At 38.6% G+C, this 27621-nt stretch overlaps 2 protein-coding genes across 2 annotated transcripts; both read right to left on the bottom strand.

Moving 5' to 3' along the window:
- Positions 1 to 51: 51 nt before the first annotated feature.
- LOC113148110 (alpha-2-macroglobulin-like) lies at positions 52 to 13798 on the bottom strand. The gene is made up of 36 exons (XM_026339608.1): positions 13716 to 13798; positions 13406 to 13586; positions 13084 to 13240; positions 12456 to 12508; positions 12056 to 12076; positions 11771 to 11936; positions 11570 to 11654; positions 11314 to 11464; positions 10825 to 10942; positions 10626 to 10735; positions 10369 to 10536; positions 9931 to 10146; positions 9676 to 9739; positions 9393 to 9538; positions 8853 to 9002; positions 8428 to 8574; positions 8214 to 8304; positions 7962 to 8127; positions 5852 to 6077; positions 5007 to 5133; positions 4809 to 4930; positions 4652 to 4703; positions 4098 to 4181; positions 3841 to 4017; positions 3533 to 3608; positions 3135 to 3291; positions 2926 to 3000; positions 2464 to 2626; positions 2126 to 2313; positions 1439 to 1651; positions 1219 to 1343; positions 1024 to 1114; positions 772 to 840; positions 584 to 689; positions 368 to 409; positions 52 to 274 (listed from the first exon to the last, which is right to left on the bottom strand). Exons 1-36 carry the CDS (start codon positions 13796 to 13798, stop codon positions 270 to 272), a joined length of 4371 nt encoding a protein of 1456 aa, XP_026195393.1. The 3' UTR covers positions 52 to 269.
- Positions 13799 to 15593: 1795 nt separating this feature from the next.
- Positions 15594 to 27522, bottom strand: LOC113148090 (alpha-2-macroglobulin-like). The gene is made up of 36 exons (XM_026339586.1): positions 27390 to 27522; positions 27114 to 27294; positions 26846 to 27002; positions 26542 to 26594; positions 26095 to 26115; positions 25768 to 25933; positions 25589 to 25673; positions 25342 to 25492; positions 25122 to 25239; positions 24889 to 24998; positions 24641 to 24808; positions 24235 to 24462; positions 22743 to 22806; positions 22438 to 22583; positions 22183 to 22332; positions 21949 to 22092; positions 21772 to 21862; positions 21486 to 21678; positions 20917 to 21142; positions 20400 to 20526; positions 20146 to 20267; positions 19999 to 20050; positions 19505 to 19588; positions 19228 to 19404; positions 18846 to 18921; positions 18462 to 18618; positions 18217 to 18291; positions 17934 to 18096; positions 17590 to 17777; positions 17043 to 17255; positions 16582 to 16706; positions 16410 to 16500; positions 16238 to 16306; positions 16056 to 16161; positions 15882 to 15923; positions 15594 to 15773 (listed from the first exon to the last, which is right to left on the bottom strand). The coding sequence occupies exons 1-36, from the start codon at positions 27473 to 27475 to the stop codon at positions 15766 to 15768; spliced, it is 4413 nt and encodes a 1470-aa protein (XP_026195371.1). The 5' UTR covers positions 27476 to 27522; the 3' UTR covers positions 15594 to 15765.
- Between the last annotated feature and the right edge of the window lie 99 nt (positions 27523 to 27621).

Raw genomic sequence — 27621 nt, 5'->3', positions numbered from 1 at the left:
AAAAGCAACATGTGGAATGTGAATATTTTCCAAAGTGACAATACCACTCAGTAGTGAAAAGTTAAATTTTATTGACCATTATACAAGAAGTCCATTTTAGAAAACACACCGTAGTTATACAGCTTTAAGAATGTGGCAGAATAGAAAGTTAGCGTTAGCTGCATGTTCACACAGCCAGATGTGGAAATAAACAAGCTAAAGCTTTAATTAAATATGTTTTTATTCAAATGAAATCAGTGATGACTTGTCAGCTGACAACACTTCATTTATCAAGCTGAAAAAGAAATGTTGAAAGTTAAATTAAGTCAATGTCCAGATTAAAGTGTCCAATTCATCGATCCATTTCTACATTATTGTGCACTGTTACCTGCAACACAAGGGTAGATGTATTCTGTCTCTGCCTGGTCACCTGAGAGAAACAGAAAATAAAATATCAAGCTTTATTCTTGTACCCAGAGCTTTTAACATTGGTGGTACATTCTGATTATATTTTATTATAAATATTTAGTTTGTTCAAGTAACAGTACTATATAGTCTGCCATTGTGTGTTGGATTTAGGCAGGAGGTATGAATTGTTTCTTACTTGGCTGGTAGTAGTCATAGATCTTGACCACAGCTGGCTTCAGGTTCTGCACTGGGATCTCCTGAACAATCTCCAGCTGGTGGTTAATTGGTATGTCCTTTGGTAACTGTTGGTTAGATACAGGTTGACAACATCAGATACAATCTGGAGAGCATCTTTGTTTGTTACCTGATGTAAAGTCCTCTCACCTGTTGAATATACATCAGAACATGATCTTCCTTTTCTTCAACACGATCCACAAACAAGGCACGTTTGAGCTGTGAGGAGACAATATTCAGCTGTGTTATCATCACCTTTGCTGCTTGTCATGCCCCCTTCTCTTCTCCTGTGTTTGTTACTGTCTGTGTCTCAACTAATACTGTCATTTTAGATAAAGACAAAAAATCACTAAAAGATCTTCATATATTCATATTCAGAAGAGGTGGATTTAATTAACTCACCCTCTTCAAAGACTCTGAGTCTGGGACAAACCCAGACAGCATTTTGATGTCCAGGATCACCATGTTTGTACTGTCTAACTTTCCACTGTATCTGGAATAAATGAAAACATGATGTGACTCAGTAAGATTGAACCTTGGTTTTCATAGTCCTGTTAGTTATATGAGATGATCTGTATTTGCCTGTCGGTTATTTACAGAGATTTTAGCTTCAGAGTGAGTTTGGGTCTGTGAGATTCACTGTTGCAGTCGGCCTCAGGTTTGACCTCCACACTAAGTGTAGTGACATCAGGCGGAGTGGGGATGTTGTAATGAAGAGAAATCTGGGAAACACAAACACAACATTTAATATTTATTAAAACAAAGTTTCAAAAATACATTTCCTCAATTTCTATGTCCATTTTTTATGTTGACAGACCTGTACTGAGGCACATGCAGTGCCCTTCACCTCCAGGCTGTACTTCCCTGTAGTGTCCTGCAGCGTCTTCCCCTGGTAGAGCAGTTTGTTGTCCTGGTTCACATCAAATGTCAGCTGACCACTGGGAGACTGGACCGTCACTGTGCTTGAACCCTGAGGACTGAACACCAGAGTGGAGTAGAGAGCCAGAGCCTGGAGAGCCACCACGGTGTCCTACATGTACAACACACAGATACACACAAAAAAAGAGTTTGATGTAATCTAATAAATGATATTCATTCGGGTATGTTCTGTAGTTTCCAGATAACCACCAGTTTGAATTTGTGAAAATGCTTCAATCCATCCATTATCCTAACCACCTGTCCTCTAAAGAGTCAGAGGGATGCTGCAGCTCATCCCAGCTGTCATGGCAAGAGGCGGGAAACACTCTGGACAAGTTGCCAGTCCATAACAGGGCCAACATAGAGGCAGACAACCACTCACACACAGTTACAACCATGGGCCATTTAGAGTGACCAATAAACCTAGCCTTTAGAGGTGGGCAGAGCTGGAGTACCTGGAGAGGACCCACACATACACTAAAGTTTTTTAGTGATAAATGGTGTTCATATATTGTTTGTTTCCCAGAGAGGAATCCTGTATTTGCAATTACTGGTACTACTTGAATCTCTTTGGGCTTTAAAGTACCTGTGTGGAGGAGAAGCCTCCATAATAGTTCTGCTGCCCCGTCAGCCACCTGACGATGCCGGAGCTGTAGCCCAGTTCTTCAGCTGTCGGGGAGGTGCTGAGTTTGGCGAGTAGCACATAAGAGCTGATCTCCACAGACAGAGAGGCTGAAGTTTCTGCTGCAGTCTGAGACCAGTGGAGGAACCCTTCTAAAAAAAACATCAACAAAAATATCTGCAAACAAAGGAGGAATTTCTGGTACAACTTCACCTCCTGTTGAGGCGAAAGGGTGAGAGAATGAAACTATAAACTGAGCCTTTGTTAGAGTCCTTCTTCTTCTTTTTAAGACGATGACTCACCTTGTTTTGATGCAACTGTGTCCAGGTGCTGCAGAAGGTGACCACGAGTCTCCATGTCTCCTGCCAGGGTGAAGACGTACGCCAGCAGAGCTGTAGTGTAGGTGTTACTGAGGTCACTGATGGACTCTTTGAGGCACGACAGACTCTTTGTTATCACAGGACTCTGAAACAAATTATAATAAATTATCCATTATCTTTCATTTAAAAGATGAATACATTCAAAGTAAAAAAAGAAAAAGTTGTACCTATGATTATCAGTGTTCATAAGAAAGAGTTTTTAATTTTTGATACATTTGCAAAACAATATCATAAATCATATTATTATTTACAACCATAGTGTATATTGGTGGGCTAAGTGACAAATGTATACATTTATACAACACAGAGGGTCTAAATCTTTTATAATCAATGAACCAGTTTAAGAAAGATATTTGCTGTACAGTGTTTTACTAGTTTGCTCACATCTGCTGACATGTTCATCTCCAAGAAGGCAGCAGTGATGTAAGCAGTGAGAGTCACTTCATCAGACACACCACCCTGTAGAGAGACACAACATACACAGTGATAGTTTTATACATGTAACATGTAACTTACGTAAAATCTAAGTATAAGTTCAGATTGTATTAGCGTCAGTCACTTTCATTCTGACTGTATAGATACTGTCAACTAACCTTCATTCCGTTGTGAAAGAGTTTTCCTGACTGTTCAAAACAGCCGTTTTCTCGTTGTTTATTCTTCAGCCAAGTTTTAGACTCTTTAATCTTTGTTGGGTCAATGTAGATGAAAGACTGAGCTTTAGTAAAAGATCTCAGCACAAATGCAGTCAGCCTGAGGAGAAGCAAAGAACAAGGTTAGATTTTATCTGACAGAATAAGACACTGTAATAAGTTGCTGCAAAGAATATTTGGATTATAAAAGACATAAGGTAACTGGAGTGTTGTTTGTGCTACATGTGCCTATTTTTTTTATAGTGTCACATAATCTACGTTTTGTGTTACTCTGTATATCACGATGTGATATGGTAAATTCTAGATACTTTGTGCATATGTTTAATAAGTAATGTTCTTACCAAGTGTTCCCTGGTCCTGATCCAAATGTGCTGTAAGCACCATCGTTGTGTTTGTAGTTCAGCTGTCTCTGGTATCCTGTAAAACAAACAGTGCAATTTAATGCATTTATTGTATTAATGATGCACACATGTGAATACAATATGATAAACCTACCACAGGGCAACAGAACCCTAATCTGAAGTCTTCTATTGGAATGACAAACATTTACAGACAGGACCAGGCTGTTACGGGTAAATGACGTCTGATAATCTAACATGTCTGAGTTTCTTTTCTTTTTAGCAGCAGTAAAAAGCAAACAGAGACTGACCACTAGTGAGGAAGTTTGTAGCCTTTTCACTGATGGCTGGTGTCAGCTGCTGTGTGTTCTTCAGGTACTGGAGGATGTAGATGTTGGGAGCTAAAAGTGCCATGTTCTGCTCCCCACATCCATACGGCATACGCAACAGTCCATCCAGGTTCTGCAGGGCTCGGCCCAGGATGTCACCTGCACAACAACAGTCACTGAGAACAGTCCATTTTTAGTACCTGACACTGTTATAAATATTATTAAATCCATCAATTTACCCAGAACAGATATTGAAGCACGAGCAGATCCATCAATCACATTCTCTGGGAGCTGTATGTCTATTTCTTCTGTCAAAGCTTCTCCTGTTTACAAATAGAACAAAATGTTTCCAAGTTTATTATCCTTTATACAGGCTTGTTGAAGTGAAGGACCATTCCACTGTCCATTTATATTACATTACAAAGATTTTAAGGAGCTAAATTGACATCATGGAATGTTTCTAGTATAACTCTAAATATAGTCTTTGTTTTATGCAACTACTTGTTGTTTTCAAATGTTCCTATCTTTTCCATAGTTTTCACTAGGAATACAGTATGAACTACACTATGTACAAAATGTTTATGTGCCCATAATATGCAAAATCCAACTTTTGGTGATTTTTGGACACATAACTCAGGTGTTAGAAGTGCACCCTCTCCTGTTTTTATGATTGATGATTTTGATTCTCAGCAGCAAGCCTTAGACGCTCCTTAGGCTTTTTCCAAACACCATCTGTAACACTCTCGGCCAAAAACTTGCAGTCAGCAATTATTTTTCCTCGGTACATACTGACCTCTTGGACAGAACAGCCAGTTGTGGGCCTTTGCCATCTCAATTCCCTCAGCCTACAGTGGAAGAAGATAAAAAATAATGTACCTTCATTTTTACAGTCTGAGATAAAAAATGTATGTTAATAGTGAACTCTGTCATCTTGCACTTCAGACACCAACCTTCACAATGAGAGATTTTGTGACCACATCGATACGTCCTCTGTCTGGCACGCTCACAATCTCATTGTCACATGTAGCGTGGGATGCTACAGCTTCAGCAGTCACAGACACATTCACAACCCCTAAAACAAAGCTAAATTAAATGTCATCTTTTTCTATTAGAATTTCTCAAACCATCAAAAATGGTTTCAGTCTTACCTAAAACTGAAGGAACCATAGTCCAGCTGAGGGTTTTTCGTTCATTACCACACAGACAGGATGTGTACTGGTCTCCAGAGAGAGGGGTGAGGTTGTAATCTAAAGAGGGAGCTGGAGTCACACTGATCTGTTGAATAAATAATATGAATTATAATTTAACCCAGGAGATTTCTAGCAAATGCAGACAGTTTATTTAACTGCAGGCTGTTGTGTAGACATACAACAAAAGCAGTCGAGCTTCACATATACACAGTAAATAAATAAGTAAAATATATAAGATATATCAGAAAATCTTTTTCTATTTTCAAAGAAAGATAGTCCAGATTGTTGATGGAGACTCGTGAGGATAATAACTAGTGCATGCTGGTCTCTAATAAGTTGTGCAGGTATAAACCACTTAATAAAAGCAATGTCATGCGTAGTTCAGTGGTAGTCATTGAATCAGCACAGCTGATAGTTTGGTACACATTTGAGCAGCATAGAAGCTAAAAGTAGCTCCACCATGTGAAGCTTTGTCCCAAAACAACCAGTAATCTGAAACTAGACAAACACAGAGATCTGCAAGATTTGTATGGACTCAAACTATTGATAGAATGATTCATGGACAAAGAGTTTCAAAGTTAAAGTTAAAAGCATAAATCTTAATATCAGAATAATCTTCTAATGGGATTTGGCAGTTTGTTCGGTTTTAGCTCCAGATTGTGTTTAGTGCTAATCATAAACCTCTAGCATGCTAACACAGTAAACAAAGATGCTGAACAGTGTAACACAGCATGTTAACATTATCATTATGAACCTGTTTGTATGCTGACACTTAGTTATGTAATTTGAAAATCATTGATTACCATAATGCAACTGGTCAGGTAGTTGAAGATGGTCGCCTTCAGTTCAAATTGCTCCCCCCGGACGATGGAGTAGGGCAGGGTGAGCTCTAGGAAAAAGGGCTGGAACACAGTGATTTTTTTACGAGGAGCCAAACCAAAACCTTGAGAGGACAAACAAAAAGCCTCCGTCTCCCAGGTGGTGATGGTGTCTGGGACAGTGAGGGACACATCCTTTGTTCCAGACTCCCTGGATCAGAAAACACAGTTACTGTAGGTCCATGAGAGTCAAGTTTGTGGGTCTGTGCTGTCTTCATTAATAGAAATTGGGATGAGATCAGATGTCTGACTTGACCAGTAAACAATATCCTAGCTCTCCTTGCCTTGAATGCTCTTTGTTTTTTCTCTGTGTTTTGGGTTATTATCCAAAGTGTCTTCCATACTTTTCTCGTCTAATCATCCAGTATTAGTCTGGTTAAGTTAATTTTAGTTAATTTTTAGGTTAGGCTTTTTCTGTTGCTGAGATGCCAGTTAAGTCCTAATGATGGATGGTCACATTCACTTGAATAGTCACTGACTTTGTGTTTTTAAATATTTTCTTAAAACACATTATTTCTCTTTGGCTTTTTGTTTTTGGTGTCTTTCTTTCTATCTTATTACTGTATATATTTGTTACCTTTCAAAACTCTAAATCAATCATGTGGTGGGTTAATCAAAGTTGCCCCCTAAACATAAATATATTCAAATGTTTTTGAGACTGAAATATTTTGCAGTTGTTGCAGAAAAAGAAACTAAAACTCCAACAGGCTTCAGGTGGTACTAGTTCACTAGTGCATCCAGAAAGTATTGACAGCACTTAATGTTTTTCACATTTTGTTATGTTTAGTCTCATTTCAAAATTGAGTTTTCCAGTAGCCAGTCATTTGCTATCTTAGTTGTGTGCTTAGGGTCACTGTCCTGTTGAAAAATAAACTGTCGTCCCAGTCTGACGTCCAGAGCGATCTGAAACAGGTTTTAATCAAGGGTGTCTCTGTACATTGCTGCTTTCATCCTTTCCTCAATCCTGAGTTTCCTTGTTCCTGCCACTGAAAAACATCCCCAAAGCATAATACTGCCACCACCATGGTTCACTTTATGGATGCAATTGGCCAGGTGCTGAGCGGTGCCTGGCATTCAGGCCAAGAGTTTAATTTTGTTTCATCAATGCAAAGATTGTCTTTCACATGGTTTAAAGAGTCCCTTAGGAGTGGTTTCCTTCTGGCCCATCAACCATACAGGGCTGATTGGTGGAGTTCTGCAGAGATGGTTGTTCTTCTGGAAAGTTCTCCTCTCTGGAACTCTTTCAGGGTGAAAACTAGGTTCTTCGTCATCTCCCTGGCTCTTTTTCAATTGATTAGTTTGGCCGGGCGGCCCGCTATAGGAAGATTCCTGGCGATTCCAAGCTTTTCCCATTTACAGATGATAGCGGCCACTGTGTGTGTGCAGAACTTTTTCTTCACAGATCTGTGTCTCGATACAATCCTGTCTTGGAGGTCTAAAGACAATTCCTTGTTTCAGCTTCATGGCTTGGTTTGTTCTCTAAGATACATTGTTAACTGTGAGGCCTTATATAGACATGTGTAATTCCAAATCATGTCCAATCAACTGAATTTCCCAAAGGCCAACTCCAAATAAGTTGTGGAAACATCTCAAGGATGATCAGTGGAAACAGAATGCACCAAGGCTTAATTTTGAGTGTCATGGCTAAGGCTTTGAAAGCTTTTGTATAAGGAAGTTTTTTCATATTTATTTTCTAATAAAATTAGATTAAAAAACAAATGACTTTTACTTTGTCATTATGGTGTAATTTCTAGAATTTTGAGGAAAATTATGAACTTAATCCATTTTGGAATAAGGCTTTCCAATGTGGAAAAAGTTAAGGTGGTTCTGGTTACTACTTTTTGGATGCAGTGTATTTTCAAACAACCCTCTCATGTTGTTTGATTGATTGTTTGGGTGAATCAACTGTATGGTTATACAATAAGAATATATTGATTAAATGAGACTCCCTGGGTAAATTAAGCTAAACTAACATTATTGGTTTCAAAATTTCCCTTCTACTTCATTTCTACCACCCTTTGCAGTTTAAGCTTACCCAACTTCAACCAAGTCCCATATCCACGTCTCAGGGAAGAATGTGCGGACAGTCACTACTGGTGGAGCATCAGGAATAAATGCACCACCTCTATCACCAACAGGACCAAGTTTCTTATAAAGTCGGTATCCGACTGTGGGGAAACCATTATATCTAAGAGCAATACCTAAAACGACACCAGAAATTAATAAAGCACTGGTAGAGGCAAGTTTACTTACTGGTAAATACTAGTATTTAAAGGAATTTAGTCACCATGGTTGCGAATGAAAGATAATCTGTCGTTGAACTGGAGACATGGAGGCATTCGAATAAACTTGTTTGTTACCATCTTCAGCCCTACATTCTAGATAATCAAATATACATAATGTCACCAAAAAGTTAATTATATGTAAACACTTTTGTTAATTAACATTTATGTTGTCTTCATATTATCCAAATTGTATCGTAATTAATGTAGGAAAAATACCTGGAAAACTGCATGGGTGTCTTTCTCAGTTCCTGAAGGGGGTAAAAAATATATTCTTCTTCTTCTTATTACACTAAAACATTCTTTAGTATCTTGGACCTCAGGTGGAATATTGGAAAATTTTGTGACAGGCAGCAACTTAAATACCTGAAAAAGAGTAGAGACATAATTGTTTCTCTTATGATTGGGTAGATTATTTTGTAAGTAATATAAGTCCTAGATTTTTCTCTTGAAACATGGATATATAAAGTACAGTGGATGTCTGTCAGAACTCTACCTCTATCTAAAGGTTAAACCTTTATACCTGACAAATAAAAACTTTTTCATTAGGAACAATATGAGTTCTGGGTGACTGATGATGTAAACAAGAAAAACACTATCCAGCAGATGGATGGATCTAGTTTTCAGTTGATTACAGTTTTCACCTTGTCTGCATTTAGACCTTTTCCTGGCTCCTTTATGAGGACACTCTGGTCGACAGCGCTGACTCCACACAGAGAGTCTGGCTCAGCTGTTACCTGCATGGTGGTCTTCTCTCCTGGGACAGCAGAGGACGGAGAAAACTCCAACAACACCTGATACACACAGAACACACAGTAAACCTTCCAGACTAAAGGTAAAGATATGTAATACTGTATGCACATCAGGAACATGAAACAAGCATCCGTCTTATTTTTCTAGCATGCAAGTCAGATGCTGTTATTTCTATTTGCATAATCATTATTTACATAAGAGTCCATGTGGAAATGTTGACTGAAGTTAACCTTAATTGGCAATCAATTACTTTAACAACAATGTGAAGATCACACACCATCAGACATGAAACTTTACTGATCAAGTCAGATAAAAGTAGAAACTCAGATAAAAGGGATAAATATTGACTTTTATTATAAACTAAAACGAATTACATTCTACACCTACATGTGATGAGCAGTTGTTGCCACATGTCTTCTTGTCTTACTGACCTTGTGACTGAAACATTTCTCCGTGGAGAAGTCGGCGCTGTTGGCGATAATCGTCTCACTGGGGAGGACAGCATAAGCCACAACCTGAACTTCTGGTGCCATCTCTGGAGACACCTTCAGCTTAAAGGACACCTCACCCTCATTTACTGAAACAGGAAAACCAGCTGTTTTGAACGATTTGCTCCCTGTTAACTTGTATTATTTACATGCTTCCATAGGTCAATTAAACAGCTTTTTAAGATTTAATTCACTGAACTCATAATTAAGTCTGATCTTTGCCCACCTGATTTATCTTTAACTTCAATTTCTTTATGACTTTGCAAGACAATGGCTCCTCTGGATAAGACCTGTGAGATTTGCATAAAGAATGAGTAATGTTGTGTAACACTAAAACTTTATTCATCTGCAGCAGTAGCTTTCTGAATCATCTGCATGGAAACCACTACGCAAAACCGTTGGGTACAACACTTGAAAATCTTGTTGCAGGCTTTAGTCTCTCTATCTGTGGTGGAAGTCAAATAGTTCACCCATCACCTACCAGATACATCACATCCACATTGCCCTGGGCTCCTCCAACTATAGTGTATTGAATGAAGATGTCTTCTTCCGTGTCACAGGAAAGTGGTTTGTCCTTCTTCTTCACTTCCAGGGAGCTGACTGTTTTAGTATTCTGAGAAACATCTTGTGCCAGAGACAACCTGTGTTCTCCCTGGGCATAGAATGCAGTTCCATAACCAGGGTGTTGCCCCCTAACCTGCACATTTACAACAACATGACAAATCAGGTGATCTTGAGGAAGTTATAGGTCAGACAAATGTTAAGGTATAGAAATAGAACAGAAAATAGTAAACAGCTTTTGTCACTTTGTATGTTTTGTTGATCACTTATATACAGCACAATATTATCTTCATGTAAGTGTTAAGACTAAACAATTGTTTGACATATTATTGTAGTTTTACAGCTAATGCTTACTTACATGGAGGACGATACCCGCTCTATAGTTGGTTGTGTTAAATGAGAAAGTAGCAACTCCTTCACTGTCTGTTGTGAGATTTTGTAGCTCATGCAATGACCACCTTTCCCCCACAAGCAGACACACTGTCAGGTTGGGAATGGGTGTATTGTTATAATAAACTGCTTTAACCTGTTAGAAGCACAACATTTTATTAGTGAGAATGTGCAGTATTTCAACTGTTTGTAGACAATGAAGTCAAGACAACATTTGACACTTACCTTTCCCTCAACATTCGATCCTTGATGATAAATCGCAGGTGTATCTATAAAGGACAACCGCCCAGCAACATGGGAAATCCTAATCACCTTCACCTGTCGGTGTGAAACACCTGTATAAGACAATTCCTTGTTAGAGTGAATAAAAATAAAGAAAAAAAAAACAACTGTCAATATAACTGAAAGATATGATAAAGGATACCTGTCCCCTCCTCTTCCATGTTAGCAGCAAGATTCAATGAATTTTCAAGCACCTTTTCATCCATTTTTGTGAAAGTTGACATGTTGAAGCTAAAAGTAGCACAGCCTTTCTTGTCCATCTAAAAAAAATAACATAAACTAAGCAATAAAAGAGCAAATAAAATGAAACATAACACAGACACAACATAAAAATAATCTAATACCTAGAAAGCTGGAAAATTAATTTAACTGAAATAATAATAATAATTTAGAAACAAATAATAAATATTATATTATATTATAAAATGGAACAAAACATTTCCATTTCTGTGTCCATTTCTAGGGAAGCAACATTTTGGCATTGACAGTTTTACCTCTATTGAACAAACAGGCCGATGTCCTTCAGTTTTTTCTTACTGTTTAAGTAAACTATCAGGATGTTTAAAACATCAAAATGAAGCATTAGCACCTGTTATGTGAAAGCAACCAAACCATATTGTCGAAACTTTACCTTGTTTGTCTCCTTGTAGCATGGAGCAGTAACCTTCGGGACTCCCTTCAGATGTTCAGGCGTGATAACACGAGAAACTGGAATATGGCTTGAAAGAGGTCGACACACCTCAAATTTAACTCTTCCTGGTACTGACTGTCCATATGTATACCTGGTTTGATGACAAACACAGAATTCAGTGTTTCGACCACCAAATTTGACCTTTTTTGATCATTAGAAATTTGAATGTGCTACATGAGAACTGCTAATTACTTACTCTGCACATACTTCAGCTTTGATTTCCTCCTGCACAATACTTACTTCATCAGATGCCTTCATTTTAACATCAAACTTAGGCAAAACTGTGGAAAAATTAAGGTTTTTAAAACTCTTTACTAAGGACACTTATGTTGTAAATGTTAATTTTGTTCATTGAATGTGGATACAAAATAATATTAAAAGATTAGAGACAACATACCATATTTCTCCACCTTGAAGAAGTCTAATACTTTTTTTTCAGCGACTGACACAATGATTTTATAAGACCCTTCACGAGCTTCAGAATTCAAGGAGTAAGAAAGCTGCAATATTTTACTGTTAGATGTTACATTGAGCCATTGTCCAATCCGGTTCCCATTAGCATCCTGGTAAATTAAATAATATGTTTTCATATTCATATTAGAATAAACAAAACAATTGTAGACAATGGGCTACATGCTAAATATTGAAAGTGTTAATATTGAATGTGTGGATGCTTTCTTACCTCTATTTCAATAATGTTGTACTGCAAATTAAAAAAGATCACAATTATGAGTTTTATACTACAACCATCAATAGAGTCTGGGTTTTTACATGTCTGTTATGAGCAGTCAGTGTTTTGGTGTTGTAAGTAATAAGTGTGCAGATCTAATCTCTTCTTCCGAAATCATCATTGTTTAGCAGGTTAGCACACACCACCCACATGATTTCTATTTGCCATTTTAAACCAACTGCATATGAGTAAAAAAGAAAATTGTTTTAATGAATTTATTTTCTGTGCAACAAATTAAACAAAATCACAACAATCAATCTCACTTGCCAGTATATCCTCATTTACTTCGGCAGAAAATACATGCAATACTATTCTATTAACATCATGAAATAAAAAGTAAGGAGACACTTACCAGTCGACTGACAGGTCTGAACTTGGTGTCCAGTGAAATAACTCTGAAATGAACTGAAAGAAAATCAAATATATCACTAAAAGCGGAACAATGTTTTATTTACATCTCACCTACAGTAGATTGTTTCATGAGAAAAATGAATGGAAAAACTGAATATATGAAATAGATCCTAAGATCCTTGAGTACATCAGGAAGATGACCCCTGATGTACTTATTGAATACCTCAGGCAGCAGTATCCATAGAGGAAGAGGAGCAAGAACAAGAACAATCATGGAAGGAAAAACACCGCCCACAAGTTTAAAGTACTGTCTGCAAATCTTATACACCCATATTATTTTCACACTAGAACATAGAAAACATCAAATGTCCACAAAACATGTGTCCACAAAATTATGCCATTTTTCTAGTTTTTATAGTTGGTAGTTAGTTTTAAACCTTATCGCTAATAGCTGCAGTTTCTTAAAGAATTAGAACCAACAGGTGAGTTTTAGTTTGGTGTGTAGATACAACTTTGGATAAATGTACTAGTACATTTATTTAGTACGTGTACTGTTTTTTCACTTCAAATATCTATATACAGTATGGGAATATTTTGATGTTATGTAACGAGCAGCAGTTTGATGTTACCTGTTTGTCCAGGGAGGTAGATCGGTTTATCGGTTTGGACAAATGTCATTGACTGATAGACTTTGATCATAACTTTCCTGACTTGTCTTGAGTAAAATTTGTTGCCTCGTACTTTCACCTCAAACTTCCGCACGACATCTTTGTGAACCAAAGGAACCTATGACGAAAATATATTTGATACAAAATGGTTAAGAGAAAACAAAAACAAATATGCATCAATTTTAATATTATGAATGCCTTCTGTTATGTGTTCTGGATTCTGGGTTCTTAGCCAACATATTTGCATTAACAAAGTTTAAAAAAATGTCTTATGGAAGCTGACCTTAAATTGATGACAGATATGAAACTCTTCACTGGACGTCTGCTTGAGAAGCGTTGTTCTTTCTCCACTAGAATGCAAAGCGACGGTCATCGTCAGAGTCTCGTTATGCTGCAGGAGACTCGCACAGAATTTGGTTTCAGATCCAGCTTCAAGGACTGCAGGAATGGCCACCATGTACTGTCTACAGGCAAAAAAAAGTTGGACAACAGTTGTTTACTCAGTGGATCTAAAGGAAGAACCACAAAGCAAATATTCAGGAAAATTGTCGACTAGCAAGTCATGTAAAAATCTACATTAATGCTAAACTTACATTTTTCCCACCACTTGGTACACACACAACCAGCTCAAGACAAACAGTGTCCATGTCCACATCTGAACCCCAGGGCGACCCATGACTGACTGGGATGAACTCTTAAAGTACAGATTAAATAGCTAGTAATACACAACCCACCCCCTCATCACATAAACACACACACACACACCTCCTCTATTTGATTTCTGAGTAGGTTTATTTGAATAATGCAGTTCTCAAGGCTGCATTTATTAGTACACTCAGTAAAGTTCAAGAAGTTTAAAAAGCTTTTTTTTTTTAATCCACATTAATTTATTACATAGCCAAATAATGAAATACTGAAAGCACAAAATTAAGTATTTGTTTGTGGTTTGAAGGTTTTGGTATAGTAACTAATTGTTGAGGGTCCTGATTTCTATGTTGAGAAGGCTAGTATGGATGTGTAGTTTACAATTACTGACATTTCTGTAACTCAGTATGAGGTAACTGTGTTACAGTAAGCTTAACGCTGCAACTCTGCCCTTTACTCAGCGTGGGCTGTGTCATTATATCATGTAAACAGCTCTTGTCCTGTTTACTAAGGTCAAAGTATAGACTTCTTCCGATATGTAAACCTTTGTGATATAACATCCTGCTGTTGTTTTTACAATAGTTTTCACAGATGAAACACGCTAAAACATATTAAAATATAAAGGGTATAACTTTTTCCATTACATTTTCAACCAAGAGATCCGTCTTTGGTTCACTGCTCTGGAACGGAACCCGCTGGATAAATGGTTTCCTTAGAGAAGTACAGAAATACTTATACCTGATATAAACACTGTATTGCGTTTACATTCAGATCCTTTTGCTGAAGCAGCAGGTGTAGCTGCTGTACATCATCATTTTTACCACCAGCTCTGTTTGTGTCAACTGTTGGTAAAAACAAGATCAAGGTCAGACTTTTTTCTTTTTTATGACATGGTGTAAACCTATTTAAATTAATGTACCATTAGCCCTGTGCCAGGTGACGACATCACACCTGGCCGCTGTGGGTGTTCCACAGTCTGCAGCCCACTTGTCTCCATCTTGCTTAATTTAAAAAGTTTTTTAGAGTTCAGTGATGTTTCAACAAATTAGTTGCACCAAATGTAGCTAACAGTTCTTATTTACATTTATTTCTTAATGAAGGATATATCTCAACCACTTATTGTCCACAGACAATCATTGGTTATTGGAAAATATTTAAATATTTCGTCATTAGAAGTATTTCTAATTTCTAATTTCTAATTATTTATAAGAACTTATCAAAACGCAATTAATTAATACATTCTGATGTGAACAAACACAAACGCAGTCAATACATTTACATTTACATTTACATTTAGTCATTTAGCAGACGCTTTTATCCAAAGCGACTTACAAGTGAGGAACAAGGCAAGCAAAAATCTAAGTCAAGGAGAACCAACATCAAAGCAGAGTGCTATCGAAAAAGTGTTTCTGTTTCAAGAGATGTTAGAAAGAAAGGGTAGAATTTTTTTTATTATTATTTTTTTTATTTATTTTTTATTTTTTTTTAAGTGCAAAGGAAGATGCGGAAGAGTTCTGTTTTCAGCAGTTTTTTAAAGATTGCAAGTGAGGTGAGCGTGCAGAGATAGGCAGCTCATTCCACCATCTTGGGATCACTGAGCTGAACAGTTTTCCTTGGTGTCGACTGTGTGGTGCTGGTACCACCAGACGACGTTCCCTGGTTGAGCGCAGTGGACGGGAGGGGATGTAGACCTGAACGATTGAATTGAGATAAGATGGAGCTGTGGAGTTCACCACTCTGTAGGCAAGAGACAGAGCTTTGAACCTGATCCTTGCAGCCACAGGAAGCTGTGTCCCAATAGTGGGACATTAATAGTTTATTGATCAATATGCATGAAATTCATTACAGAAAACGTTACACAGCTATTAGGATGTGTGGCAGAATAGAAAGTTCGCGTTAGCTGTATGTTTACACAAACAGACTCGGAGTTATACAAGAAATGGTCGAACTCAAATCAAACTGGAATCAGTATTGATCCGAAGATTGACCACTCTTCATTCATTGAGCTGCAAAAGAAAAGAAGTCAAAGTAAGTCACAGGTAATTGCTAACGAGCTTTAATGATTTGTCCATTAAGTGAATGTGTTTCTATTTGACTGTAGTGTGGACTGTTACCTGCAGCACACGGGTAGATGTATTCTGTCTCTGCCTGGTCACCTGAAAGATAAAGAGTTAAAAAGTCAAACCTTCTGTGTAGTAAATTCTGGTTGATCTCTTACCTCTTCTGTTAGAAAACTCGACTGTCATTGTGTTGAGAGTTGTACAGCAGGTATGAACTGTCTTTCTTACTTGGCTGGTAGTAGTCATAGATCTTGACCACAGCTGGCTTCAGGTTCTGCACTGGGATCTCCTGAACAAGCTCCAACTGGTGGTTGATTGGTATGTCCTTTAGTAACTGTTAAGAAAAATTATAAAGTCAGTGACAGATCAGGAGAGGGCGTCATTTGATCCCTGCTGTAAAATCCTCTCACCTCTTGAATGTAGACCAGAACATGATCTTCATCTTGTTCAACACGATTCACTGATGAGGAAGATTTGAACTGTGAGGAGACCATATTCAAAAATCATCATCACCTTCATCATAACATCAAAAACTCACATATTCCTACAACAGTCCAGTTCAGAACAACTGTATTAACTCACCCTCTTCAAAGACTCAGGGTCTGGGACAAACCCAGAAAGCACTTTGATGTCCAGGATCACCATGTTTGTGCTGTTTAACTTTCCATTATATCTGTAAGGGAATAAAAATGTGACGTTAGTTTTCATAGATCTGCTAGTTGTATGCTGCACCTGGATCAGTTTGATAACTTACTGGGATTTCAGATTGAGAGTGACTTTAGGTCTGGGAGATTCGCTGTTGCAGTCGGCCTCTGGTTTGACCTCCACACTAAAAGTGCTGACATCAGCCGGAGTGGGGATGTTGTAATGAAGAGAAACCTGTGAAACGGGTACAGTGGACATGGATTTGATTTGAGAACTAGCAGATTCTTTATTAAGTTACAAATATGGGCAACTAATAAGAAAGGAAACCCGGCTACAGTATCTCAACCAAGCTACTGTACCACGTGCAACTTAAGCTAGTGCTTCTACTATTGGTGATGCTATTCTAAGTGTCTGGAAAACAAAGGTTTGACTTCATCATTCCACACTAGGTGCATTTTAGAGCATATTGCTAATTAAGGTATCAAGTATCTTCACTATCTGTGCAGATCTAACTACTAATATAATTTTGTTTACAGAAGCGAAACAGGAAGGGTTCCAGTGTTAACTGACCTGTACTGAAGCACATGCAGTGCCCTTCACCTCCAGACTGTACTTCCCTGTAGTGTCCTGCAGCGTCTTCTCCTGGTAGAGCAGTTTGTTGTTCTGGTTCACATCAAATGTCAGCTGACCACTGGGAGACTGGACCGTCACCGTGCTTGAACCCTGAGGACTGAACACCAGAGTGGAGTAGAGAGCCAGAGCCTGGAGAGCCACCACGGTGTCCTACAACATACACAGACACATGCTGTACATGTTCACATGGATACAACCCTGAACCTTTATTTAGAAATGTGACAGGCTATTAATTTTAATACAGATAATCCATCTGATAGTTGGATTTCCCACATCATGATCACACTAATATGGACATTATGCTTTTGAAGTGGTCAAAATTATCACTGTTTGAATTAATGTTGTTCACAACACAATGATTCTGTGCTTAAGCTTGAGTTTTAGAGCCCATTCAGACAAATACACTTCAAACACATCTGTTTTTGTCTTGAAGAAGGATACTGTACGTTAAATAAAATCTTACTCTGTTTGGGCTGGAAAGTACCTGTGTGGAGGAGAAGCCTCCGTAATAGTTCTGCTGTGTCGTCAGCCATCTGACAATACGGGAGCTGTAGCCCAGGTCTTCAGCTGTCGGTGAGGCGCTGAGTTTGGCGAGTAGCACATAGGAGCTGATCTCCACAGACAGAGAGGCTGAAGTTTCTGCTGCAGTCTGAGACCAGTGGAGGAACCCTCCTAAAAACAAGAATCCACAAACAGGCACGGTTTAATTTTTTGGTTTCATAGGATTAAAGTAAATGTTCTTTAAGAGGAAACTTATCTTGCTTAATAACTATAAGTACTAATCACAGTAATGAAGTCAGAATGGATCCCTTTAACAGGATCACTCACCTTGTTGCAATGCAACTGTGTCCAGATGCTGCAGAAGGTGAGCACGAGTCTCAATGTCTCCTGCCAGGGTGAAGACGTACGCCAGCAGAGCTGTAGTGTAGGTGTTACTGAGGTCACTGATGGACTCTTTGAGGCACGACAGACTCTTTGTTATCACAGGACTCTGGAACAGATTAACAAATTATAACAAATACTCAAACATGACAAACTTGGTGTGACAGGGGAAAATTGTATTCCATCCAGTTATATAAGAAACATTAGGTTGTTGGCACAGTTTACTCACATCTGCTGGCATTTTCATCTCCAAGAAAGCAGTAGTGATATAAGCACTGAGAGTCACTTTATCAGACACACCACCCTGTAGAGAGGGAGCATTACTGTCACTGGACCTGCATCATACACACTTACACTAGTTACTAATAAATAATGGATGAAACTTTACATGGTCCATTAGCATTTGATAAAAAATGACCATGTATGTCTTTAGTTTTAATTAGTATCACTAATTTTCTTTCACCCTCAACTCACCTTCATCCGGTTGTTAAAGAGTTTTCCTGACTGTTCAAAACAGCCATCTTCCTGTTGACTATTCTCCAGCCAAGTCTTAGAGTCTTCAATGTTATCTGGGTCAATATAGATGAAAGACCGAGCTTTAGCAAAGGTCCTCAGCACAAAAGCAGTCAGCCTGAGGACAAACACAAACCACAGTTAGCTGACAATGGCATAACATTTTAAATTTAGCACATGGAGGACATTACTTTTGCACAACCTATGCAATATAATTTATAAGTGACGTAAAATCCCATTTTCATAACAGGAAGCTGTATAATGCAATCACATCCTTTTTCTGCTGACACAGTATACTGTATGGGAAACATGACAGTGTGGACGACTGAAAAATAACATTCTCACCAAGTGTTTCCTGGTCCTGATCCAAATGTGCTGTAAGCGCCATCATAATCTTTATAGTTCAGCTGCCTCTGGTAGCCTGAGAAAATAAAACCCAGAGTCAAAACCTCTTCAAAACAGTTTATCAAACGCCTGAGAGGACAATACTAGATCACCATCAATGCACGTTATGCCATCCCTGAGCTCTGCTAGAACACTGCCAGCTCTCAGCAAGGCTGTATTGTTTCCTACTCTACTAGTTTCTCTGTCTCCAATAAGCACACTCTGCATGTAGGTGGCAGATGACGATCTAATGACCTGGACATTGTCAACAACCTGGCTCTAAATGTTCCAACTGTAGTGGAGATGCTTGTGGCTCCCCTGTGAAAACTGCAGGGACACTGACCAATAGTGAGGAAGTTTGTAGCCTTTTCACTGATGGCTAGTGTCAGCTGCTGTGTGTTCTTCAGGTACTGGAGGATGTAGATGTTGGGAGCTAAAAGTGCCATGTTCTGCTCCCCACATCCGTACGGCATTTGCAGCAGTCCGTCCAGGTTCTGCAGGGCTCGGCCCAGGATGTCACCTGCACAAAAGCATTGATTCAGCCCAGAATGTCACTAACCTGACTTTTAAGTCAGAAATCAAAAGTTTACAAAATTTGTTTAAATAAAACATCAATTTACCCAGAACAGATACTGAAGCACGGGCAGAACCATCAATCACGTTCTCTGGGAGCTGTATGTCTACTTCCTCTGTCAAAGCTTCTCCTATTAAAAACAACACAAAAACAATCACCTTACAAAGAGGAAAGTCAAACTTTATTTAACTGTATTTAGATGAAGATGTAATTTACACTGAACAGGTTACAGTGGACATAATTTTTCTGCCCATTATATTAGGTGATCTTTGTATTCTAAACTCTATCCTTCACCCACTTCAGTTAACAGGGACATTACTGATGTGTTTAATTGACGTCTATCCTCTTTTAGGACAACACCTTGTCTGCGAGTTACTTTTCTAAAGCTATTCTCATCTGCCTTTCTCCTACTTCCATGTTCAGATTTGTCTGCTGTCTGACATCAACCTTACAAACAAAAAATCCTCTTGTTTCATTTTTTTAATCCAATAACTTCCTATTCCAATTTGACAGATCATGTAAGATGTAAACCAAACTGACCTTTTGGACAGAGCAGCCAGTTGTAGGCCTTTGTCATCTCGATTCCTTCAGCCTAAGATGAAAGAGGATGGAAAATAATGTGCTTACTTAGTTATATTTTATCCCATAATTGCAACACCTAATAATTAATGGACAAATGTCACCAACCTTCACAATGAGAGATTTTGTGACCTTATCGATACGACCTCTGTCTGGCACGCTCACAATCTCATTGTCACATGAAGCGTGGGATGCTACAGCCTCAGCAGTCACAGACACATTCACTTTCCCTAAAAAAAATATATATATATATATATATATATATATAAAAGATCCCATTTTAGATTAATCCCAAAACATTTTGTCACTGAGACTGATGTCATCCTTTTTTCTATCACTGTGGATGAATGTTTGACTCTCACCTAAAGCTGATGGGGCCATAGTCCAGCTGAGGGTTTTGCGCTCATTACCACACAGACAGGACGTGTACTTGTCTCCAGAGAGAGGGGTGAGGTTGTAATCTAAAGAGGGAGCTGGAGTCACACTGACCTGTTCAAGAGACACAACAATGTAGTTTTAACCCGGAGATAAATCGAAAGGAAATGCAAAAAGTCCAAAACAATCATGTAATAGTGTGGAAGAGGGGTAAGCTAAGAGAAATCTGTGCTGTTTGTCTGTCTATCAGTAGTTTTTTTTCCCAAATTTGAGCTAAAGGAAGCTTCATGTTTAACCACATTATTGGTTTTAATTTGTCACAGTAACAAAAAACATCATTTTAATTTTATACTTATTTAATTTCTATTAGATTACAATGATTTGAACTTTGTTTGACTTCAGAAGGTAACATGCTATGCTAAATTATTTTACTAAATGACATAACACCAGACTGACTGAACAGTGTATCATTCACAATCAGGTAATTTAAAAATCATTGATTACCATGATGCAGCTAGTCATGTAGTTAAAGGTGGTCGCCTTGAGTTCAAAGTGCTCCCCCCGGATGATGGAGTAGGGCAGGGTGAGCTCCAGGAAGAAGGGCTGGAAAACCTTTATTTCTTTTCGAGGAGCCAAACCAAATCCTTGAGAGGACAAACAGAAAGCCTCCGTCTCCCAGGTGGTGATGGTGTCTGGGACAGTGAGGGACACATCCTTTGTTCCAGACTCTCTGGATCAGAAGAGACACATTTTTATGAGCTTGAAAAAACTTCTAACAAACATGAGCGATAACAATATTGTGCTATCCAGTGTTGTGTCCCCTTATATAAATTGAACTGTGTCCATTAAATACATGAATGTATTACCCTAACCCTAACCCTAACCCTGACTGACACAAGACCTGCAGCTCAACGTGAAATAACACTCAGACAGTGAGAGAGGGGGAGTTTAGATTGTAGATAATTTACCATCAGCGAGCAGGTTTCCCTTTTGATTTTAGCTTAGCTTGAGCACCTTTCCCAATTTCCAACTTTATACTAATTTTATGCCAATTCAATTCTTTTGCACCTTACCCAACTTCCACCAGGTCCCATATCCATGTTTCAGGGAAGAAAGTACGAACTGTGGTAATTGGTTGTGGAATAGGAGCTGCGCCAACATCTTCAGATACCTCAAGAGCTATTGCAACAGGTGGACCAGGTGGGGCTGCCATCCCCAGTCTTACATTCATCCTGGCTGCATCAGGAACAGCTTTATACCTGTAACCTGAAATAAATCGAGAACATAATAAATCATAAGTGGATAACGGCAAAGATGCTGAAACTGTAAATATTCAACACAGGACACAGAAGTAGTCACCATAGCGGTTATAGTAGTATTGTCTTCCTCTGAAGTTCAGACATGAAGGCATTTGAATGAACAAATTAGTTACCATCTTCAGTCCCACATTCTAGATAAACAATTAGTCGCAAGATTATTACACGTATAACAACATTAACTTTCATAATTGTATTGTACGTTGAATGGAACAAGCACCTTAAAAATTGTATAGACATCTTTCTCGTTATGTCCACGTTGGGGCATAATGTCTCTTCTTGATCTTAAAGTCAAACACTCAGTAGGATCCTCAACCTCGTATGGGATATAGGATGTTTTCTTGACAGGCAGCAAGTCAAATATCTGAAGGGGAAAATATTGTTCAGAGCTATAAACCTCCAAGTGATGCTCATTTTATTAAGATGCGATGGACGGATGAGCCTCCGCTTTCACCTTGTCTGCATTTAGACCTTTCCCTGGCTCCTTAATGAGGACACTCTGGTCGACAGCGCTGACTCCACACAGAGAGTCTGGCTCAGCTGTCACCTGCATGGTGGTCTCCTCTCCTGGAACAGCAGAAGACGGAGAAAACTCCAGCGACACCTGATGCACACATGAAACACACATTGAACTCTCTGTGCAGTAGTTTTAAGAGGTCAGGTGTTCAGATTTCCACATCTGTTGCCACATGTCTTCTAGATTTCTGACCTTGTGACTGAAGCATTTCTCTGTAGAGAAGTCAGAGCTGGTGGCGATCACCGTCTCACTGGGGAGGACAGCGTAAGCCACAACCTGAACTTCTGGTGCCATCTCTGGAGAGACTTTCAACTTCAAGGACACCTCCCCCTCATTCACTGAGAAAACAACAATCAACTGTTATGAATCATCTGCTTCTGGTAATAACCATCATTTATAGCAGGAGCCTCCACAGATCAACAAAACTGCAGTTCAAAAATTATTTGACCATGTCAATACAAAGAGCAACTTGAAGATTTACTTCCTTGAATGCCCACCTGATCTACTGTGCACTTCAACCTTTTCAAGTCCTTGCATGACAATGGCTCCTCTGGACAACACCTGGGGAGTTGGAAATCACAAAGAATTAATAATGAAACACTAAAACTTTAATACATTCAATCACTGTGAACTCTTGCAGCTGCAGGGCAGCCAGTAATTGGTTATGTTATCATATATGAACATAATCTATGTTATATTTGTTTGTTCGCCTTAAATCTTTTACCTCCCAGCCAACCCCTGTTGCTACCGGTGTGCCCCAGGGCTCTGTCCTGGGGTTCATACTCTTCATCACCTACCTTCTTCCCCTAGGCACTATCTTTCGCAAGTACAATATACAGTTCCATTGCTAGGCTGATGACACCCAGCTCTACCTCTCCAGCAAGCCAAATTCAACACTCCCTCCCATTGCCCTTATTGTCTGTTTAGCATATATTAAACTCCGGTTAACCTCAAATTTCTTGAAATTAAAAAGTGATAAAACGGAACTCCACCTTGTTGGCACAAAATCTACACTTGCCAAAGTTAACAGTTTTTCCATGTATATTGACAGTTTCCCTGTGTCCCCCACCTCCCAGGTTAAGAGTCTTGATGTCATCCTCGATGGCTCATCATCATTCCAATCCCACATCAACAACATCACCACCAGGTCTGCTTACTTTCATCTACGGAACATTAATTGTCTCCGTTCCTCCCTCACCTACCATACTACTTCCATCCTTGTTCATAGCCTTGTCACCTCTCGTATCGACTACTGCAACTCTCTTCTCTTGGGCCTCCCCAAAAAATCACTTCATAAGGTCCAACTGGTCCAGAACGCAGCCGCTCACATGACCACCAAAACCTCACCATCCGAACACATTACCCCTGTTCTACAACAACTCCACTGGCTTCCTGTCAAATATAGAATTGACTTTAAAATCCTTCTGTATGCCTTTAAGGCTATTCACAACCTAGCCCCCCCCATATCTGTCCAATCTCCTCCACATTGCCACCTCTTCTCGTTCACTCAGGTCTTCCTCCGCCATCCACCTCAATGTCCCCACTGCCCGTCTTAGCACCATGGGGAGCAGAGCATTTAGCCGTTCTGCCCCTACTCTTTGGAATTCACTACCACAGGACATCTGTAACACTGACTCTCTTTATATCTTTAAATCCAAACTCAAAACCTACCTGTTCAAGATTGCCTTATTGATTGATTTATTGTGTTGATATACTTGTATGGTCTGTTTTTGATTTATTGTGTTGATTTATTGTTGATTGTAAAGTGTCCTTGAGTGTTCTGAAAGGTGCTTTAAATAAAATGTATTATTATTATTATATGATTATATAATATATGATTATATGATGATTAGCACAGCATTATAAAATCTCATGACTAACATGAATAATTCAGGGGTCCCCAATCTGAGCATGTGATAAATTGATCTTCTTAAACCTGGGATTGTTCCTTTAAATATCTGGAAGAGCAAAGTAAAAGTACAAACTGACCAGATACATCACACCCACGTTGCCCTGGGCTTCTCCAACTACAGTGTACTGGATGAAGATGTCTTCTTCTGTGTCACAGGCAAGTGGTTTATCCTTCTTCTTCACTTCCAGGGAGCTGACCGTTTTAGTGTCCTGAGAAGCCTCTTGTGCCCGAGACAGCCTGTGATCTCCATCTACATGATATGCAGTTCGATAACCATGGTTTTCCAGTGTTGGTGTGTCACTAGCCTGTACGTTCATGTAGAAATAAAAGGACACAACTGAGAACAATATACTCAACACTGTAAAATGAGTTCAGGTACAGGTGAGGCTACGGAAGCTCCAAAGGCAAGTGGAAAAACTAAATCCAGGTGATTCAATATGTCTGATTCTTTTTCCTTCCTCTGTTTTGCTAATGTCTGCTTACATGGAGGTGGATTTCCCCACTATAGTTGGTTGTGTTAAATGAGAAAGTGGCAACTCCTTCACTGTCTGTTGTGAGATTCTGCAGATGACGTGATGACCACCGTCCCCCCTCAAATAGATACACGGGCAGCTCAGGAATGGGCGTATTGTTATAAAAAACTGCTTTAACCTGTTGGAAGTAGAGAATTGTATTAGTGAGAATGCACAATATTTCACCTGCACTGCTTGTAGACAACATTTGACACTTACCTTTCCCTCCACATTTGATCCTTGATTATAAATCTTGGGTGTATCAATAAAGGACAGCCGTCCAGCAACATAAGAAATACCTATTCTCTTCTCTTGTGGGTGTGAAATACCTGAATAGAAAGTCCAAACTCCATGTTACAAAATATGTTCACCATATTATCTAAATAATCATTACTTAATAATTTAATACACCAATTCATTTTCTTATAAAAGATAAATAAGAATAAACTTGCCAGTCCCCTCTTCCTCTACATTGGCTTTGGCATGTAGTGCATCTTCAAGCACTTTCTGGTCAACTTTTGTGAAGGCTGAAATCTTGAAGGTAAATGTAGCGCAGCCTTGCTTGTCCGTCTAGAAAAGACAAAATATAAATTAATATGTATAAAATCAGATATAAATAAGTGCGTGGAGGCCACATCAAAATGCTCTGATGTTCTTGAGTTTCATCATTACCTGCTTTGTCTCCTTGATGCATGGGGCGGTAACTTCAGGAATTCCCTCTGGATGTTCAGGGGTGATTATACGATCAATATTATCATAGCGCAAAACAGGTCGGCACACCTCAATGTTAACTTTTCCTGGCACAGACTGTCCGTATGTATACCTAATAAATGGAGAAGAAGTCAGTCATTCACCTAGCATGACATATTCTCATCTGAAAGTGCAATGTCTAAGTTTTAACGAAAATATTTTCACTTACTTTGCACAAACTTCCGCTTTGATTTCTTCCTGTGCAATGCTTACTTCATCAGCTGCATCCAACTTTACCTCAAATTTAGGCAAAACTGTGCACACAACAACAAAAATATAGTTATTTGTATATTTGCTTCATAAAGATAAATTTAGTTTACGCTGGTAAAACGTGGAACTATCTCGTACCATATTTCTCCACCTTGAAGTTTTGATATACTTTCTTGTCACCGAAGGACACAATGATTTGGTAATTTCCTTCACGAGCTTCAGAATACAAGGAGTAAGAAAGCTGCAGTATTTTACTGTTGGACGTTTCATTGAGCCACTGTCCAATTCGATTACCGTCAACATCCTGTTGATAAGATAAACAGGTGGAAACATGCTGACGCAAGCACTTTACCGTAGCACTGTGAAATCCATCAGCATCAAATGTTGTAGATGTTGTCTCATAGTTAATATTTTAACCTCATATAAGCAGATTTACAAAGTAAATGCATGTGAATATTTTCTTACCTTCAATTCAATGATATCGTACTGTAAGAAAAATAAGAACAATCATAAGTCTGCAGATTCAAGCACCATCAGACTTGAGCTCAAATATTAGACTTAAAATCAAAAACTGTTTTAATGTTATGTTTAAACTATTGTCCCCTAATATGAAATTTGATCTTTTGTACACGGTGCAGAATGAGGGGGTTGATGGATTACAGCAATTATTACAACATCACCAAAACTGTTTAGCTCAGCTTTGCTGACCCTGCTGTGACCCTGCTTGTAGTATTGACATTTCACCAGAAGCTGATTGATTAGTGGCATAACTGTTTAAAAAGCACACCCACGCTTCATTGCATAACTCGTCTGTGTGCATACCCTAGCTCATTTTAGCACTATTAAATTGCTATTCATTATTATTATATATAAAATAAAGTATATGAAATTGGAAAAAGAGGAGACACTCACCAGCCGACTGGCAGGTCTGAACTTGGTGTCCAGTGTGACAACTCTAAAATGCACTGAAATAAAATTCAAGATTACAGCTTTTTACATCTTCTCTCAAACCAGAAAATGGGAGAATAATTGTTAATTGGTTACATGAAGTCTTAACTTTCTGTTCTGCAACCTGCTAACTTTTTAGTCCATTAACATGTAGTTTCTCCCCTTTGATTCCCCCAACATTTTTACTACAAAATATAAACCATCTATTTAAGGTGCTTCTATTATTTATGATACATTATATAAATATCAAATATCAGCTCAATGTTACCTGTTTGTCCAGGGAGGTAGATCGGTTTGTCTGTTTGGACAAATGTCATTGGCTGATAGACTTTGATCATAACTTTCCTGACTTCCTTCGAGTAAAATGTGTCGCCTCGTACTTCCACCTCAAATTTCTGCACAACATCTTTGTGCACCAAGGGAACCTGTGACAAAAATGTATTTTATACACTGATTGATGATTAAAAGACAAAGACACTGAAACCAAAATTGGACATTGTAACCACAAATCATTCAACTATTCTCAATAAAATCACCTTAAATTGAGTGCAGGCATTAAACTCTTCACTGGATGTGTGCTTGAGAAGGGTTGTACTATCGTCATCAGAAATCAAAGTAACGGTAATGACCAGAGTCTCATTAGGCTGCAGGAGACTTGTGCAGAATTTGGTTTCATATCCAGCCTCAAGAACTGCAGGAATGGTCACCATGTACTGCCTGCAGGCATTAATCAGGGAAACGTTGTAATCAAATAGTGCAAAATAAATAATGCTAATTAAATTTTTAATTTCAGAGACTAGAGGTAAACTTACGGTCCTCCCAGTGCTTGAACCGCACAGACCCAACTCAAGAAGACACAAAGTGTCCATGTCCACATCTGAATCCCAGGACAACCCATGACTGACTGGGAGGAACCTGTAGAGTATCTTTTAAATAGTTACTGATACAAGTTCACTCCCTCATCACACAAAAGCAGGCAGACACACACATAATCCCTCTATTTGATTTACTGTTATTCCATGAATCAAACCTTTATCAACTATA

This window comes from Anabas testudineus, chromosome 13 (assembly GCF_900324465.2).
Source record: "Anabas testudineus chromosome 13, fAnaTes1.2, whole genome shotgun sequence".
NCBI classification, from domain to species: domain Eukaryota; kingdom Metazoa; phylum Chordata; class Actinopteri; order Anabantiformes; family Anabantidae; genus Anabas; species Anabas testudineus.
This window is presented reverse-complemented; position numbering and strand designations above follow the sequence as displayed.

Bases quoted from the DNA above. Each gene is read 5' to 3' on its own strand.
- LOC113148110 (XM_026339608.1), bottom strand. From the start codon at position 13,798: ATGGGTCGCCCTGGGGTTCAGATGTGGACATGGACACTGTTTGTCTTG. The intron at 4,018-4,097 runs GTAAATTGATGG...GTTGTTGTGCAG, and splicing joins TGCTTCAATATCTGTTCTGG to GTGACATCCTGGGCCGAGCC. The intron at 3,609-3,840 runs GTCAGTCTCTGT...TTTGTTTTACAG, and splicing joins TACAAACTTCCTCACTAGTG to GATACCAGAGACAGCTGAAC.
- LOC113148090 (XM_026339586.1), bottom strand. From the start codon at position 27,475: ATGGGTTGTCCTGGGATTCAGATGTGGACATGGACACTTTGTGTCTTC. The intron at 25,493-25,588 runs GTAAGTGAAAAT...TCCATTTATTAG, and splicing joins AAAGCGGAAGTTTGTGCAAA to GTATACATACGGACAGTCTG. The intron at 16,307-16,409 runs GTGAGTTAATAC...GTCTCCTCACAG, and splicing joins ACCCTGAGTCTTTGAAGAGG to TTCAAATCTTCCTCATCAGT.